General features: G+C 48.2%; 4 protein-coding genes across 4 annotated transcripts; 2 read left to right on the top strand and 2 right to left on the bottom strand.

The window, feature by feature from the left end:
* Positions 1-1143: 1143 nt before the first annotated feature.
* On the bottom strand, positions 1144-3987 carry N7483_009542 (putative telomere silencing protein Zds1; the record flags this gene model as incomplete). The annotated part of the gene is made up of 3 exons (XM_057092969.1): positions 1144-1374; positions 1442-3874; positions 3967-3987. 3 exons carry the CDS (start codon positions 3985-3987, stop codon positions 1144-1146), a joined length of 2685 nt encoding a protein of 894 aa, XP_056944143.1.
* Positions 3988-6107: 2120 nt separating this feature from the next.
* Positions 6108-7583, bottom strand: N7483_009541 (SYLF and SH3 domain-containing protein; the record flags this gene model as incomplete). Its single annotated transcript, XM_057092968.1, has 4 exons — positions 6108-6129; positions 6190-7259; positions 7355-7458; positions 7541-7583. The coding sequence occupies 4 exons, from the start codon at positions 7581-7583 to the stop codon at positions 6108-6110; spliced, it is 1239 nt and encodes a 412-aa protein (XP_056944142.1).
* Positions 7584-8715: 1132 nt separating this feature from the next.
* Positions 8716-10672, top strand: gem1 (ERMES complex Ca(2+)-binding regulatory GTPase GEM1; the record flags this gene model as incomplete). The annotated part of the gene is made up of 2 exons (XM_057092967.1): positions 8716-8725; positions 8781-10672. 2 exons carry the CDS (start codon positions 8716-8718, stop codon positions 10670-10672), a joined length of 1902 nt encoding a protein of 633 aa, XP_056944141.1.
* A 622-nt stretch (positions 10673-11294) lies between these two features.
* On the top strand, positions 11295-13563 carry N7483_009539 (WD40 repeat domain-containing protein; the record flags this gene model as incomplete). Its single annotated transcript, XM_057092966.1, has 8 exons — positions 11295-11299; positions 11535-11677; positions 11787-11900; positions 11950-12718; positions 12773-13058; positions 13112-13312; positions 13372-13447; positions 13502-13563. 8 exons carry the CDS (start codon positions 11295-11297, stop codon positions 13561-13563), a joined length of 1656 nt encoding a protein of 551 aa, XP_056944140.1.
* Between the last annotated feature and the right edge of the window lie 150 nt (positions 13564-13713).

Genomic DNA, 13713 nt, shown 5'->3' with positions numbered 1-13713 from the left:
TGTGACGAAAAACAACCCGCCTGCGCACGCTGCATTCGTTTGAAGCTAAAATGTGTAGGATCAGAGCAAAAGTGCTTCAGGTTCCAAGAATCAACACACTTCGCTGTCCTCACATGGACTGCACACCCAAAAATGAAAGCTGCATTCCAGGAAACAGGAATCTGAATCGCAGAAACTTCAACTCGAAGTTATCACAAATGTCTCGGGAAATATTTCCGCACATGCAGCCACTTGGCATTACACACACCAAGCCCAACTTCAAGTTGAACATTTGAACTCAACGAAGATCAACCTCCTACCCGGATCAATCCAATCACTACTAAAAAGTCAATTCATATTGACGTGACAATTCACCACCCAACAGATCTCCGGTATAGCCTCTTGTGGACATTCGGTGACTTTTTAGAAGATGCACCATCTCGATTAGGCACAAATGAAGCGCTCGATCGATCAATCGATGCTCTACTAGTAACAGCTGCTCATGCGGGCTTTTGTGGCGCCTCTAGAGGTGGAGCAACATTGACGAATTGGATGTCAGCGTTCTTGCGCAATCGGACTCGGAGTGGACGGCTGAGCATTTACGGATATACTTTTGGATTGAGTGGTAGAAAAGTGAAATATAATAGTTCGAAGCAGGATACAGAAATGGTCCAACTTGTATGGACACTTGAGCCAATGGAGAAAACAGCAGATGAAGGAAAGGAAACACAAACCCCATACGCTATGCGAAGAGAGAAATCAGACTATGAAAGCGTGTCAACAGAGTATATGGCAGTGCGCAAGTCAGTACCAGTAGACACTAACGCAGGGAATCAGAAATGGAGGAACCATAGAGTGCGGGTTGTTGGTTCTTCGCTTGATATGTGCGTAAGAATACGGGCCTGGGATGTCTGAATCGACTGGGCCGTAGAACTATGGAAGTGTAGAGAAAAGGGAAAAGAGGAAAGGTAGATGCGCAAAGGATGATGGGGGTTGAAGGAAATGAGGCTTAATGTGTACAGGCTTCTAGGAACAACCAGGACTGACAAACGCATGGATGGGTATTTCCGTGGGCTGTAGAAAATGAGAAAGCAGAAAAGTAGTGGCAAAGGAGTCCCAGAAAGAAAACAAAAAGACAAAAACAGAAAGACGCCAGAGCTTGTTTCACCACATATCATCGTCATCGTCATCATCCAGTTGAACATCATCTCCAAAGGACGAATGATCATACTGGTAATGGCCCGAGTCGTAAGAATGGCCGTTCTCGTAACCATGCTTACTATGTCCGTGGGCCTGGTAGCGATCGCGTGGATCATCATCGTAATCATACATAGACCCGTCATCATAACCACTGTCTCCATAGTGTTGTTGTTGTTGTTGTTGCTGCTCTTGTGCCTGGAAGGAAATTGAAAACCACCCGTCAGTAACTCGAATCAATCGCATGAACATAGTCTCCACTTACTTCTTGGTATCGCTGATATTGAAGGTACTCATCTGGTTGTTGTTGCTGTTGTTCCCGTTCTCGAGACCTGGATGATCTCTGGGACCCTGAGGCAACAACCATCTGAGGATGCATCTGTTGCACTTTTTCCAGATATGAGTACATGAAGTTACTCAGCAATACCTGAGAGTAGAGAGCCCGCCGAGGGTTTGCCAGCTTGATATGAGCCATCCGATAAATCGCTCGCTCTTCCAGAATGGAGAAACGAGTCCAAGGATAGTCCACATCAGCCCGCAGCTCCCGCACTGGCGGGTCAGGAGACAGGTTTCGAGACGAGTTCTTTCTATGATGGTGACTCTCTCCACCATGCTTCTTTCTCCCACCGCCAAATATCGATGAGAAAATTCCATCCTTTTCTTTCTTATCTCCCGATGCCCTTCGAACGCCATCCTTGCGTCGTTCCTCCTCGAGTTTCGGATCAAGACGGTCCAGAATAAGACTTTCTCGGCCTTTGGGAGTGCTATCCAGAGATGATTGTTGAGCGGGTGCTTCTGGGCGCGAGTTGCTGCTATGAACCTTCTCTGAGATCTTCGACTTGGCTCTCCTTGAATCACTGTCTTTCTCCTTCCTTTTCTCCTTCTCCTCGCTTCCCAATAACCAATGCCAGCTGGACTTCCGGCCGCCATCATCTTTCTTTGATTTCTTCCCCTCCGTCTTGCGGTCATCGGATCTGCGTTCTTCGGGGATGGTTGGAATAAAAGACAGGCTATCTGTGCGAGTGCTGTTTCCGGGTATCATTTGCGGGTTGTTGGCGAAATCATTCAGGGTCGGCGTCGTCTCTCTACCTTGACGACTCGGCCCCATCAAGGATCGCTTGCTTGGCGTCGTGTCACCTGGCGAGGTTGTCTTGGAGGAATGTGAGGAAGTGGCATCACGATCTGATACACGTTCTGATGACCGACTTGTTTGTGAAGATGCGTTAGATGGCGTGCGAGTTGGATCACTGATTTGTTGTTCAGCAACAACGGGAACTGTTTGCTCAGCTAGGGGTACGGTGGTCGTCGATCGGCCGTTGGAGTTCGTGCGTGATTGCCATTGTCGGGCGTAAGTGGCAGCACTTGCCTGTGCCTCCACGTCTGATTGATTGAATGCAGCGTCCTGTTGCGTCTGCGATGCTTCCTGCTCAGCTTCCGGTTGGTCAATAATCGAGTCGAATGTTGAACTGGTCGTTGATCCCGGAGTGTAAGCCGTACTCCGAGAGGAGGCCGATCCAGCCCGTGCTGCTCGGGTTTTTGGAGCTGAATCCGATGGAGCACGGGTAGAGCCAAGAATTGGTGCGTCATTGGGCGAGGGGAGGATCGATGGTGCGGAATCTGCCGATTCCGAGAGACCCCTGCCTATTCGTTTGGAGTAGGGAGGCTTCTCGCCCTTTTTCAAACTTCCCTTCCGATACTGTGTGCGTGTCGATCGCCGCAAACTATGCCCTGGAGGCGCTGGTGGCAGAATTGGCTTATCTTCGCTTGCGGCAATGCTTGCCTTTTGCATTCCTTGGATCAGAGTATCTTTGGACGTGGCCGAAGAGTCATCTACCAAGGTTTCCAGTTGTTGCAGGTTGGGACTCAACATTCCATCTCGTTTACCAGCCTGTGAGCGCTGATGCTCCAACCTGTCAGCGCCATCTGTATAACCTGCAGAGTTATCGATCTGCTTCGACAGCATTGACCGTTTCCGACGAAGACTGCTTTGCGATCCTTGACGTTCCGGCCCAAGAGCAGAATAATCGCCCGATTTCCGCTTAATCAAATCGGCCTTACTCTCAAGGAATGACTTGAATTCCTTGGGTGCCAACTCGGGATGTAAACTCGCGGGAACCCAAAATAACCGTGATGTATCATTTTCGTCGGCGGAGGGAGAAGGAGGGAGAGACGGAATAGAGAAATTGCTATTAAAGGATGGAAGATCCGGATCACCAGCCGCGGCGACGTCCATTGACATTCGCCGGATCGCAGCTAGGTTGTTCAGTTCCTGGACGACGGCGGCGGGGTCTGATTCGTAGTTAATATCGTTCAGAGGGAAGGAGGATGTCGCGGTTTCCGAGGGTGATCGAGTTAACTCGCTGGAGCCGGGATCACTGTCCCGATCATAGGACCGGTGAGTAGCCAGTGGTGGGCGCAGATGTCCATTTGTCTGTTTGTGCTGACCCTCGATCGGTGAACTCGGCTGAGATGTGTGTAAAGAGTTGGGGCTTGCGGGACCTCGCGGGATGGTTGTGATGGATTCGGCGTGAGGAGATGATATATAGCTCAGGCGCCTGATATCATTACGGTCGTAGTCATCGTCGTACATATGCCCGATCGCCTCGGTCACATGGTGGCTTGGATCGCTAATCGACAGATGGGGTACATGTCTCCGCGTCGCGTGTCCTCCGCCAGCCTCAGGGGCAGTCGTGGAAGCCTAGATATGACAGGACGATGGTCAGTATAGGTCGAATCAGGTCAGTTCCTAGACCGGGGATCCTAATCAATCAACCCCCCATATTGAAGTACGAGGATGGCGGGATAGGACATTGGAGGGGTCCCCGGTGTGCGTCGAGAGAGGGGGGGAGGGGGAGCAATCAGGCAATAATTTCCAGTCTTTTGCCAGCCCCTTTGTGCAAGGAGTTCGAGAACATGAAAGAGTAAAGAGAAAAAAGAGTGCGCCAAACAGTACATACCTGCATGGGAACCAGCTCTACAGGAACCAAGAAAAGCCCACCGATAACCCAGAAGATGGGGCTCTCTTAGAGAGGGGAGGGGGACAAAAGGGTCAATGTACCACGAGAAGGAGAAGGCTCATCGAAGCGGGAGAAACGGAACAGAAGGAAAGGATGGTACTAGACCAACCGTCATTTGAAGAAAGGAAGTGGGAAGGTCTTCCGGGTCAAAGAATGGGAAGAATGGAGAAGTTGGGGATGATAATTTAGCGGGCGGAGTTCAAGGTCGCGAGAAGCACCTGACTATCTTTTTTTTTATTAAAGAGAAGTTGTTCTTCCCTCCTACACGGGAAAGACAATGTCACTTCTTTGTCTACTTTTTCAACTTCTTATTTTATTTTATTTTTCATTCTTTCCCAAATGACTCTGATTAGAAAACAGGGATCATTCAACCTTTCCATAAATACAATCTGACTTGAGAGTATCCACTTTCTGGAAGGGCAGAACCGGGCGATTGAGCCTGGCCAAGGACGATCATTGACCCGATTTTTTACTATATACGGAGGTAAGAGAGTGAGTCAATACTATGGGACCAAATGGTATACTATTGTGTGTACTAGTAACCAGGCAGTCCTTCAAAAATACTACTATTCACCTGATATTGGAGATATTTGGTCATATGAACAACCAAGTTGAAATGACCCCCTGTCTCGGTTGATATTTACTCGTAGTAGTACTACTTAATGATGTTCAATTTATAGTACTATAGAACACACATTTAACATGAAATACCTATGATCTAATTCGATGACAGATTAAATCACTTTTATATCTTAATCTGATGAGTCTCAGCTTCTATACTAGACTGATGATTCACTTTTTGGTTCTAATTCTAACCTTCAAGTTTTCGGAGCAATCGATATGTGAGTCAAGTACTACCTACTACCCATCCATCGAGTATGTACCTGTACCAAGATGTACCTTCGTGTCCACGGATTATGTAGTTTTCAAAGCTGAGCACTGAGTCATCTGAGTTATAAGGTTCCAAGGTTCCTGTGGCACAGTCCATATGTTCTCACACGGCTAGCCAGGTGTCCTAGTAACGAGGTCTGACCCTGATGTTTACACCTGAGCCAGCACTTGATGTGTGTCCTATGTGTAGGTGCCCAGGTGTAGGTGTTATGCATCTACTACTGGTGGAGATGCCAGTGGATTCAAATCTACCCCACATGTGTTGCAGTGTTCATCCATCCCCCAAGGTCCTTTAATGGTATCCATGTCCTTCTCCTCAGATAACGTGAACGTACCCCCGGGGTAGCACTGACGCCAACAACCCATCTTGCAGCCGTGGCAATAATGCAGTACAAGGGTCTAGGGCTCAGGGGCTGCATCTAGTGTCTCTATACCTCAATCATGCGATAGAAAAGTGAAGATTTTGTGTTACTCTACTCCCGGACGCCCGAGTAGACAAAAAGCCTGATGGTACAGACGTGTTGTGCAAGTCTTGGTGTAAGCCTATTCAAATATTGTCGAGCCAAGTGGCCACATATCACAATCATGGAGGCAATATTCCAACTGGAACTAAAAGTCAAGGTTCATGTTATTTGCACGTAATGATAGCAGTTGAGGTAGATGAAAGAAGAGCGGAACGAGGAATCTAGGCACGTGCAGTCTGAACGGAAGGGTCCACGTGAAATAAAAAGATCACGTATTGATCCGGGTTGACCCCGGATCAGTAGGAAACGAAACTTGAAGGAGAATAAGAAACTCCAGCGCTCGAGTCGTGTGGATAAAAATGAAGAACATGAGAACATGAGAACATGAAGCGTTGAACAAGGTGGGAATTTGAAAAAAAGGAGCAGAGAAAACACAAATCCAAATAGTACGCCCAAGCTATATATCCACTTATCCCCAGTTCCCTACATGGTATCTGTCATCATGATCATCATGCCTCTGGTGTACCATGACCTAGGTACGTCTGCATGCAACGGGAATTTAAGAGGTTTCAACGTAGTTGCTGGGCATTATAGTTAGCTTGACTAGATCTTCGAGAAGGATAAAGAAAAGTGTGCCATACCTGGGGAAGATACCAACTCGATCACCGATCCGCCCTGTCCACCAATCCTCTGCCTTCTCAGTTCGCTTGATGATGGTGATAATTTCACCCTTCTTGAATCCCAGATCCCCTTCTTGATCAGCATCAAACGTGTAACGCGCGACCACCTGGTCCTGCCGAAGTGCCGCACCTGCACCCGTTTTCTGCCCAAAGACCGGCTTGGGCGCTGCAGGGCGGGTTGGTCGACGGTCAGAGTATGAGTAGTCATCGTTATCGTATGTGTTGCTCCGGCTGCGTCCATAGCCATTGTCATAGCTGGGCGGGGCATCTCGGGAGGCGGTTGTCGATGAACGACCCAGTCCTCCTGGTTGGCGATCATAGACATCATCGGCCCAAGTATTCGCGCGACGTGGCCTATCGCGGTATTCATATTCATTTTGGGTAGTATTGGACCGTTCTCGAGTCACGCCTTGCCCATAGGCATCTCCTCTGCGGCCTTCCCAGACTACATCGTCATGGCTATCGTCGTAGACCGGCACATCGTTATACATGGTATCTCCGTTCACCCGGCTGTTGTTGCCTTGGAATATACGGGAGTTGAGAACACGCAACAATGCATCGGTAGAAGGTGGAGGTCGCACGGTGCCAGTGAGAAGCTGGCTAGCCGAGACACGGCTCTGATACATCTTTTCATTGGCATCCTTGCGCTCCACCAACATACTACCCTCCAAACTGACACCAGCGAATAGACCCTTCGTCTTCGAGTATGAGAAGATGGCCGCAACGCCCTTTGTACTGGCCGCACCGGCAGCCTCCGCATTTCGTCCGACCGGTCCTGCGGCCAGCGAGACGTTACCACCCAGAGTGAGAGTACCGAATTGAGAGAATGTGCGGACGGCGGACGCGTCGTTCAGGATAAAAACAAAGTCGGTGAGTTCGAATCCAATCTGGCCTCCGACACCCGCGCCAGCGGTCGCAATGGCGGAGGGAGCCGACCATGAGCCATCAGCAAGACGGGCGACGACAACACCAGAGCCAAATCGACCAGAGCCAATGAAGCCAGCTTTCAGAACCGTGAGAATCGCCAAGCCCTGTGAGCACATGACAATATTAGTACCGAATACAAGCAACCCCTCAACCCCGCGATAAAACGTATGGTTTTTGGGGGACACGTAGATATTCTCACCTTTGCGCCAGCTAGAATGTCTGGTGGGATGACCTTATCTGGACCAAATGCCTGTTTAGGGTCCACAAAGGAAGTCAGGATCTTTGCCGCCTTCTTGCATTCACCTAATCATCAGATAGTGGTCAGCCGAGACGTCCCGCGAACAATTGCGGGGAAGCGGGCATAGCAAGTCGGGGAGATACATACTGGCCAAAGACGACGGCAGGGGGTTATGGATACCGAGAGGCATCCTGAAGGCAGTCGGCGAAGGGAAATGAGTGAAGACTTAGGAAGAGAGAAGGTCTGACAGAGCAAAGATGTCGGGGCCGACTCCAAAGGGTCAGGTTACTAAGATGGGGCTGCAAGGTGGGCCCAATGACGGTAGCCGCGGGACAAATGGTTCGTTGTCGGGGGTTTGTTAGTGTGCATCTACAATGCACAGTAAATGAACTCGATATAGTCCAGATTAGACCTTTCGATTTTCAAGGTTAAAGTCAAAGTTTAGGAGGATTCTTTGTAAATTGAGGCTTTTGCCACGGGGTCCTCGCACTTATATTCCTTCTCAGTTGCTGACTTTTGTGGCGCAGCCTCGCTTCGAGCCGCATCAATGAAGGTACACTACGTAATAGAATATTGATACTATATGAGCTTTTGGATGTACTGAAAGTACTATGTTACATGTAACTTCTATGAAAGTAACGAGTGCAGACTCCCATATCAGACATTTTCAATTTAGTGTTTTATCTGTAGCATAGAATGCCTATAAATATGAGGCTTGAGTAGATAGTACTAGTCTAAAAAAGGACTCCGAGTCGGATATAGAATCACTTCCATCATGATGCCGAGGAAATTTTAAGAGCCAAAGTAACAATATCATGATATTAGGAGTTAAGTTTTCTTTATTGGAGTCATGGAAAAACAATATGTTGAAGAATACGGTAATGGCCAGGTGGTGGATGTGATGCTCCGAAGAGAATTGATAGTGTAGATAAAACGAAGGAGTAAATATCAACCTTGGAATCTAGCAGGAAAGATAAGACCTCGGGATGGATCCATGGTATCAGTGACTGCAGATGAGCCGTATGTGAGTAAAAGAGTTGGTTTAATTCAACACACATTCTGTTGATTGATGATATAAATGGTATGTTTGGGAAGATTTGAGTATCACGGTGTACCTCTTATATAATGCCATCATATAAAAGATACCTGGCAAAGCATGAAATCAGTATGAATGACAATCACTGGCAGTCGTGTCACTGATAGACTTCAAAGCGGTCTGGTTATTGCCGCGCGACGTAACTCCGCCTTAGACATCCTTTGTCTTGAATCCCCGGATTGTTGTTGATGACGAAAGAATGCTGAGATTTTAAGTCGTCGTCAAGATGGCTACAGGTATAATGCCTTTACTAGTAAAAAGCTAGTCTGACGCGTTGCTGACTATGCCTAGTTCGAATTGCTGTCTGTGGAGATGAGGGTACGGGCAAGTCTAGCTTGATCACCTCGCTGGTCAAAGGGGTCTTCGTCACCAATAAGATTCAGCCCGTCCTGCCTCAGATCACCATCCCTCCCACGATCGGAACTCCCGAAAATGTAACCACGACGACGGTCGTCGACACCTCAGCTCTGCCGCAAGAGCGAAACAACTTGGCGCGCGAGATCCGGAAATCAAACGTAATTCTATTGGTGTATTCCGATCACTATAGCTATGAGCGAGTCGCATTATTCTGGCTACCGTATTTTCGATCGCTTGGAGTTAATGTGCCCGTCGTTCTGTGTGCCAACAAGTCAGACCTGGCAGTGGGCCACAATGAGGCACAAGTCATTGAGGAGGAAATGCTACCTTTGATGTCGGAATTCAAGGAGATTGATTCTTGCATTCGAACCAGTGCCCGGGAACATCGCAACGTCAATGAAGCCTTCTTCGTCTGCCAAAAGGCTGTTACACATCCTATCGCGCCGTTATTTGATTCCAAGGAGTCCGCCCTGAAGCCTGCAGCGGTGGCAGCACTACAACGCATTTTCTACTTAAGCGACCAGGATCGTGATGGATATCTATCAGACAAGGAAATTAAGGATTTTCAAACTCGATGCTTTGGGAAGCCCTTGAATGAAGAAGATCTGGACCATATCAAAGAGACTATTCAAAAGAGCTACCCCGAATCAGTCACCGAGTGCGGCATTGATTGTCCCGGTTTTATCCACCTGAATAAGTTGTATGCGGAGAAGGGACGCCACGAGACGGTTTGGATTATCCTGAGAGCATTCCAATATACCGATAACCTCTCATTGCAAGAAAATTTCTTGCATCCTCGATTTGAAGTACCGCCCTTTGCTTCTGCTGAACTATCACCTGAAGGATACCGTTTCTTTGTCAACTTGTTCCTTCTATCAGACAAGGACAATGATGGAGGTCTCAATGATTATGAACTCGCATCTTTGTTTGCACCCACCCCGGGTCTGCCCGCATCCTGGGATGACGGTTCATTCCCTTCTTCCACAGTCCGTAATGAGGCCGGGCATGTGACCCTTCAGGGCTGGTTAGCCCAATGGAGCATGACGACTTTCATGTCTCCCAAGACTACTTTAGAATACCTGGCTTACTTGGGATTTGAATCCTCAGACCGAAGTAATCCTTCGATTACAGCTGCATTAAAGATGACAAAACCGCGCAAGCGGCGCCGACGGCCTGGCCGAGTTGGTCGAAATGTGGTACAGTGTCATGTCCTGGGACCTCCTGGATCAGGGAAATCCGCTTTGCTGGATGGTCTCCTCTCGCGTGGGTTCAGTACAACATATCATCCCACGATCCAGCCGCGTACTGCTGTGAACACGGTAGAACTGCCTGGTGGTAAACAATGCTATCTCATAATGGATGAGTTAGGCGAGTTGGAGCCCGCGATTCTTGAGAATCAGGCGAAATTACTCGACCAGTGCGATGTGGTCGCGTATACATACGACTCCTCGGACCCGGATTCATTTTCTTATATCCCCGCGTTACGCGCAAAGTACCCTCATCTAGAAGAGCTTCCTAGTGTTTTCATTGCCCTGAAAGCCGACTTGGATCGGACCACTCAGCGGGCGGAGCACCAACCTCACGAGTACACGGCCATGTTGAACATGCCGAGTCCTCCATTGCATGTCAGTGTCACTTGGAATTCCATTCAAGAAGTCTTTGTGCACATTGCCGAAGCTGCGATGGAACCAAGCACAGCATTCCCTCGTAGTGAAGAGGATGTCGAAGGCAAATGGATGTCGTGGGGTATTGCGCTTGGGGCAGTGGTCTGTGCCGGTGCGGCCGCAGTAATGATATGGCGCCGCGTCAGCGGTAGTGGTAACTGAGCCAAATGCAGGTTTTATCTGCTCATTCTTGTACTATAATACCCCCATGGCAATGATTTTTGTATCTAAATTATATTCTCCAGTAGTTTTATATGACTCCTAACAACTTTTCATAGAATTTACTCCCATTTGAACCCTGAAAATTATTCGGCTGGCTCGGAGTTAACCCGGCGCCCCGCCAGGCACGAGACTTCTCCGCTCGCCTCTTTACCCCGGACATCTCGCTGATCTGTTCCTTCTCCTCCTCAAATATCACATCTCTTTCAACCACCTTGCCTTTTCATTCCATAGGTTACTAAGGGAAAATTTTACATTGCGCATTTATTTTGCATTGGTGCAACCTCAAGACCTTCGCCACTCTCCCCGGGAAACCACTTGTTCAGACTGAAATTACGCATAACCAGTTGGAGTTAAGCCTATACTGTCGCATCTAAGAATATTTCGGACTCCGAGGAATACAAAGTTATTCCGGTTCTTGCTTGTCACTGCAGTGATAACCAGAGAGCCCATTGTCGAATCATAATCCATTTCCCCTGTGGATACAGCCAGCCTGCAAGTCAGCCTAGGTTGCACCGGTTAGGTTGATTGGCGTTGAGACTATAGCACAAATAACCCAATCGCGATGTTGTAAGTTAACCCTGTCCATTATGTACTTTCTTCGTCCTATGTCGTATTCCGGAGGTAGTCTATCACCGCCGATGCTATCTCCAGATATAATGAGACGTTATATTACAGTTCCGCCCCAAGGTTGAACTGATATGCTAAACCACGTCATAATCGACGCGAACATAAATGTTTATGCTTCTCATTACATGAGAATTAAGATCGCTTCACCTTTTGGTTTCACTAACTGACTCAACAGTGTTCTACCACCTCCACCTCCCCGCTATACTATCCCTGTCGCATATGCGGCGGGGGCAGCAAATGGTATGGCGGTCCCAGTTGTTGAGACGAATAATACAATCAGTCACCCGGAGGGTGGCTGTCCCTTACAGGTCGGAGAAGGTGCGTACAGATGCGGTTTCGTGACCATATGGGGTGTCAAATCAGGGTCTCCCCTTTATTGTACCCCAAGATTGACCAACTTGCTAATCACCGGGAGTTTCACGTACAGGTACCTACACACTTAAAGATGACCTTCTCTTGGCAACACCACCCCCTCATCCTTCCGAAGCCCCGATCATCAATCCGAACCCTCTTGCGACCGTTCCAAACCCGCCAACATGCGGTGTAAAGTTGTCGCTTGTCAGCCTCGATCCCCGAAAGAAACCCCCCAGTCTTCCTTAAGGCCGCTGTCTCCGCTCCTCAGTTTGGCGATGGGAACTCCGCGCTTGCACCGCCAGCAGCACCACCCGCGAAAGATGCGCTCAAGAGACGGAAGCCAAAGAACAATATCATCAAAAGCAGTTCCTCGTTTGTCTCTCGGGTGATCACTCACGAAACTTCCGCTAAGCGCTTGAATGAACGCGACCCAAATGGCGTTTTCGCATTTGCCAACATCAATCGTGCATTCCAATGGCTCGATATCACCTCCGCTTCCAAAGAGGACCATCTTACCAAAGTTCTATTCACAAAAGCTCATATGCTATGCCATGATATCAATGATTTAACCAAGACCTCATCACATTTGGATATTGTGATGGGTTCATCTGCTGGAGACATCATTTGGTATGAGCCTATGTCTCAAAAGTACGCCCGGATTAACAAGAATGGCGTTATTAACAATTCTCCTGTGACCCACATCAAATGGCTCCCTGGATCTGAAAATCTCTTTATGGCCTCACATGCTAATGGTGTTTTGGTAGTGTATGACAAAGAGAAGGAGGATGCTTTGTTCACACCAGAGAATACGGGAATTCCGGAAAAAGAAATCCCGTTAGAAATTTTGAAATCAGTCAACTCACGAAACCAGAAGACGAATCCTGTCTCATCGTGGAAGTTGGCCAGCCAGAGAATTTCTAACTTCGCCTTCTCGCCGGACCAGCGCCATTTGGCTGTCGTTCTGGAGGATGGTTCTTTGCGACTCATGGACTACTTAAAGGAAGAGTAAATTAAATCACCCTTTCTCTGTTGATAACTATACTGATAAAACCCATTCAGGGTTCTGGATATTTTCCGCAGTTACTATGGTGGATTGATCTGTGTTTGCTGGTCACCTGATGGTAAATACATCGTGACAGGCGGCCAGGATGATCTCGTTACGATCTGGTCATTCCCCGAGCGCAGAATTGTTGCCAGATGCCAGGGCCACAACTCCTGGGTTTCGGCTGTGGCTTTTGACCCGTGGCGCTGTGACCAGAAAACCTATCGCTTTGGTAGTGTTGGTGACGACGGTAGATTACTTCTTTGGGATTTCAGCGTTGGAATGCTCCATCGCCCGCGTGCTGTTCGTTTCCCTCTTCTCATATTTTGTTGAGTTTGTCTAATTTGTCTCAACAGCATCATCAGAACTCGACCCGACAGCGCACCAGTCTCGTCGCACCTAATTCCCAGTCTGCACCTCGAACTCGTGCTAATAGTGGCGCAAACCGAATGCGCTCTGACTCGGAACGAACTGAGAACTTCTACAGTGAATTTGAGCCAGTAACCAGCCACCCCATCGAGCCTCGATCTCGAACCGCTATGCTGCCTCCAATCATGGTACGTCGCATTGTACAGTGCTAATTAAATTCCGAATCATCATCTAACTATTTCACCAGTCTAAGATTGTTGGTACGGATCCAATCTGCTGGGTCGGATTTCAAAATGATTGCATCATGACATCCTCCTTGGAAGGTAAGACTTTGTTGCTGATATTACACTCCACACTCATACTAACTTGTTTACAAGGCCACATTCGCACTTGGGATCGACCAAGCGACAGTGTGATCAATAGTGCAACCAGTCTGTGAACAAGAATATCGGGCTCGATGCATTTGAACATGCACAGTTTGGCTTAATAGTTTCCCCTTTGGCGAATTCAGCGTTCCGGAGTAGGATGTTTTAGTTTGAATTTCAGATACCCATTTCACCCAGAGTCCATCAGAAAATGTCCATTTTCC

The sequence above is a fragment of the Penicillium malachiteum genome (genome assembly GCF_028827825.1).
Source record: "Penicillium malachiteum strain IBT 17515 chromosome Unknown utg000004l:1.0-4883003.0:1.0-4884900.0, whole genome shotgun sequence".
Lineage (NCBI taxonomy): Eukaryota > Fungi > Ascomycota > Eurotiomycetes > Eurotiales > Aspergillaceae > Penicillium > Penicillium malachiteum.
This window is presented reverse-complemented; position numbering and strand designations above follow the sequence as displayed.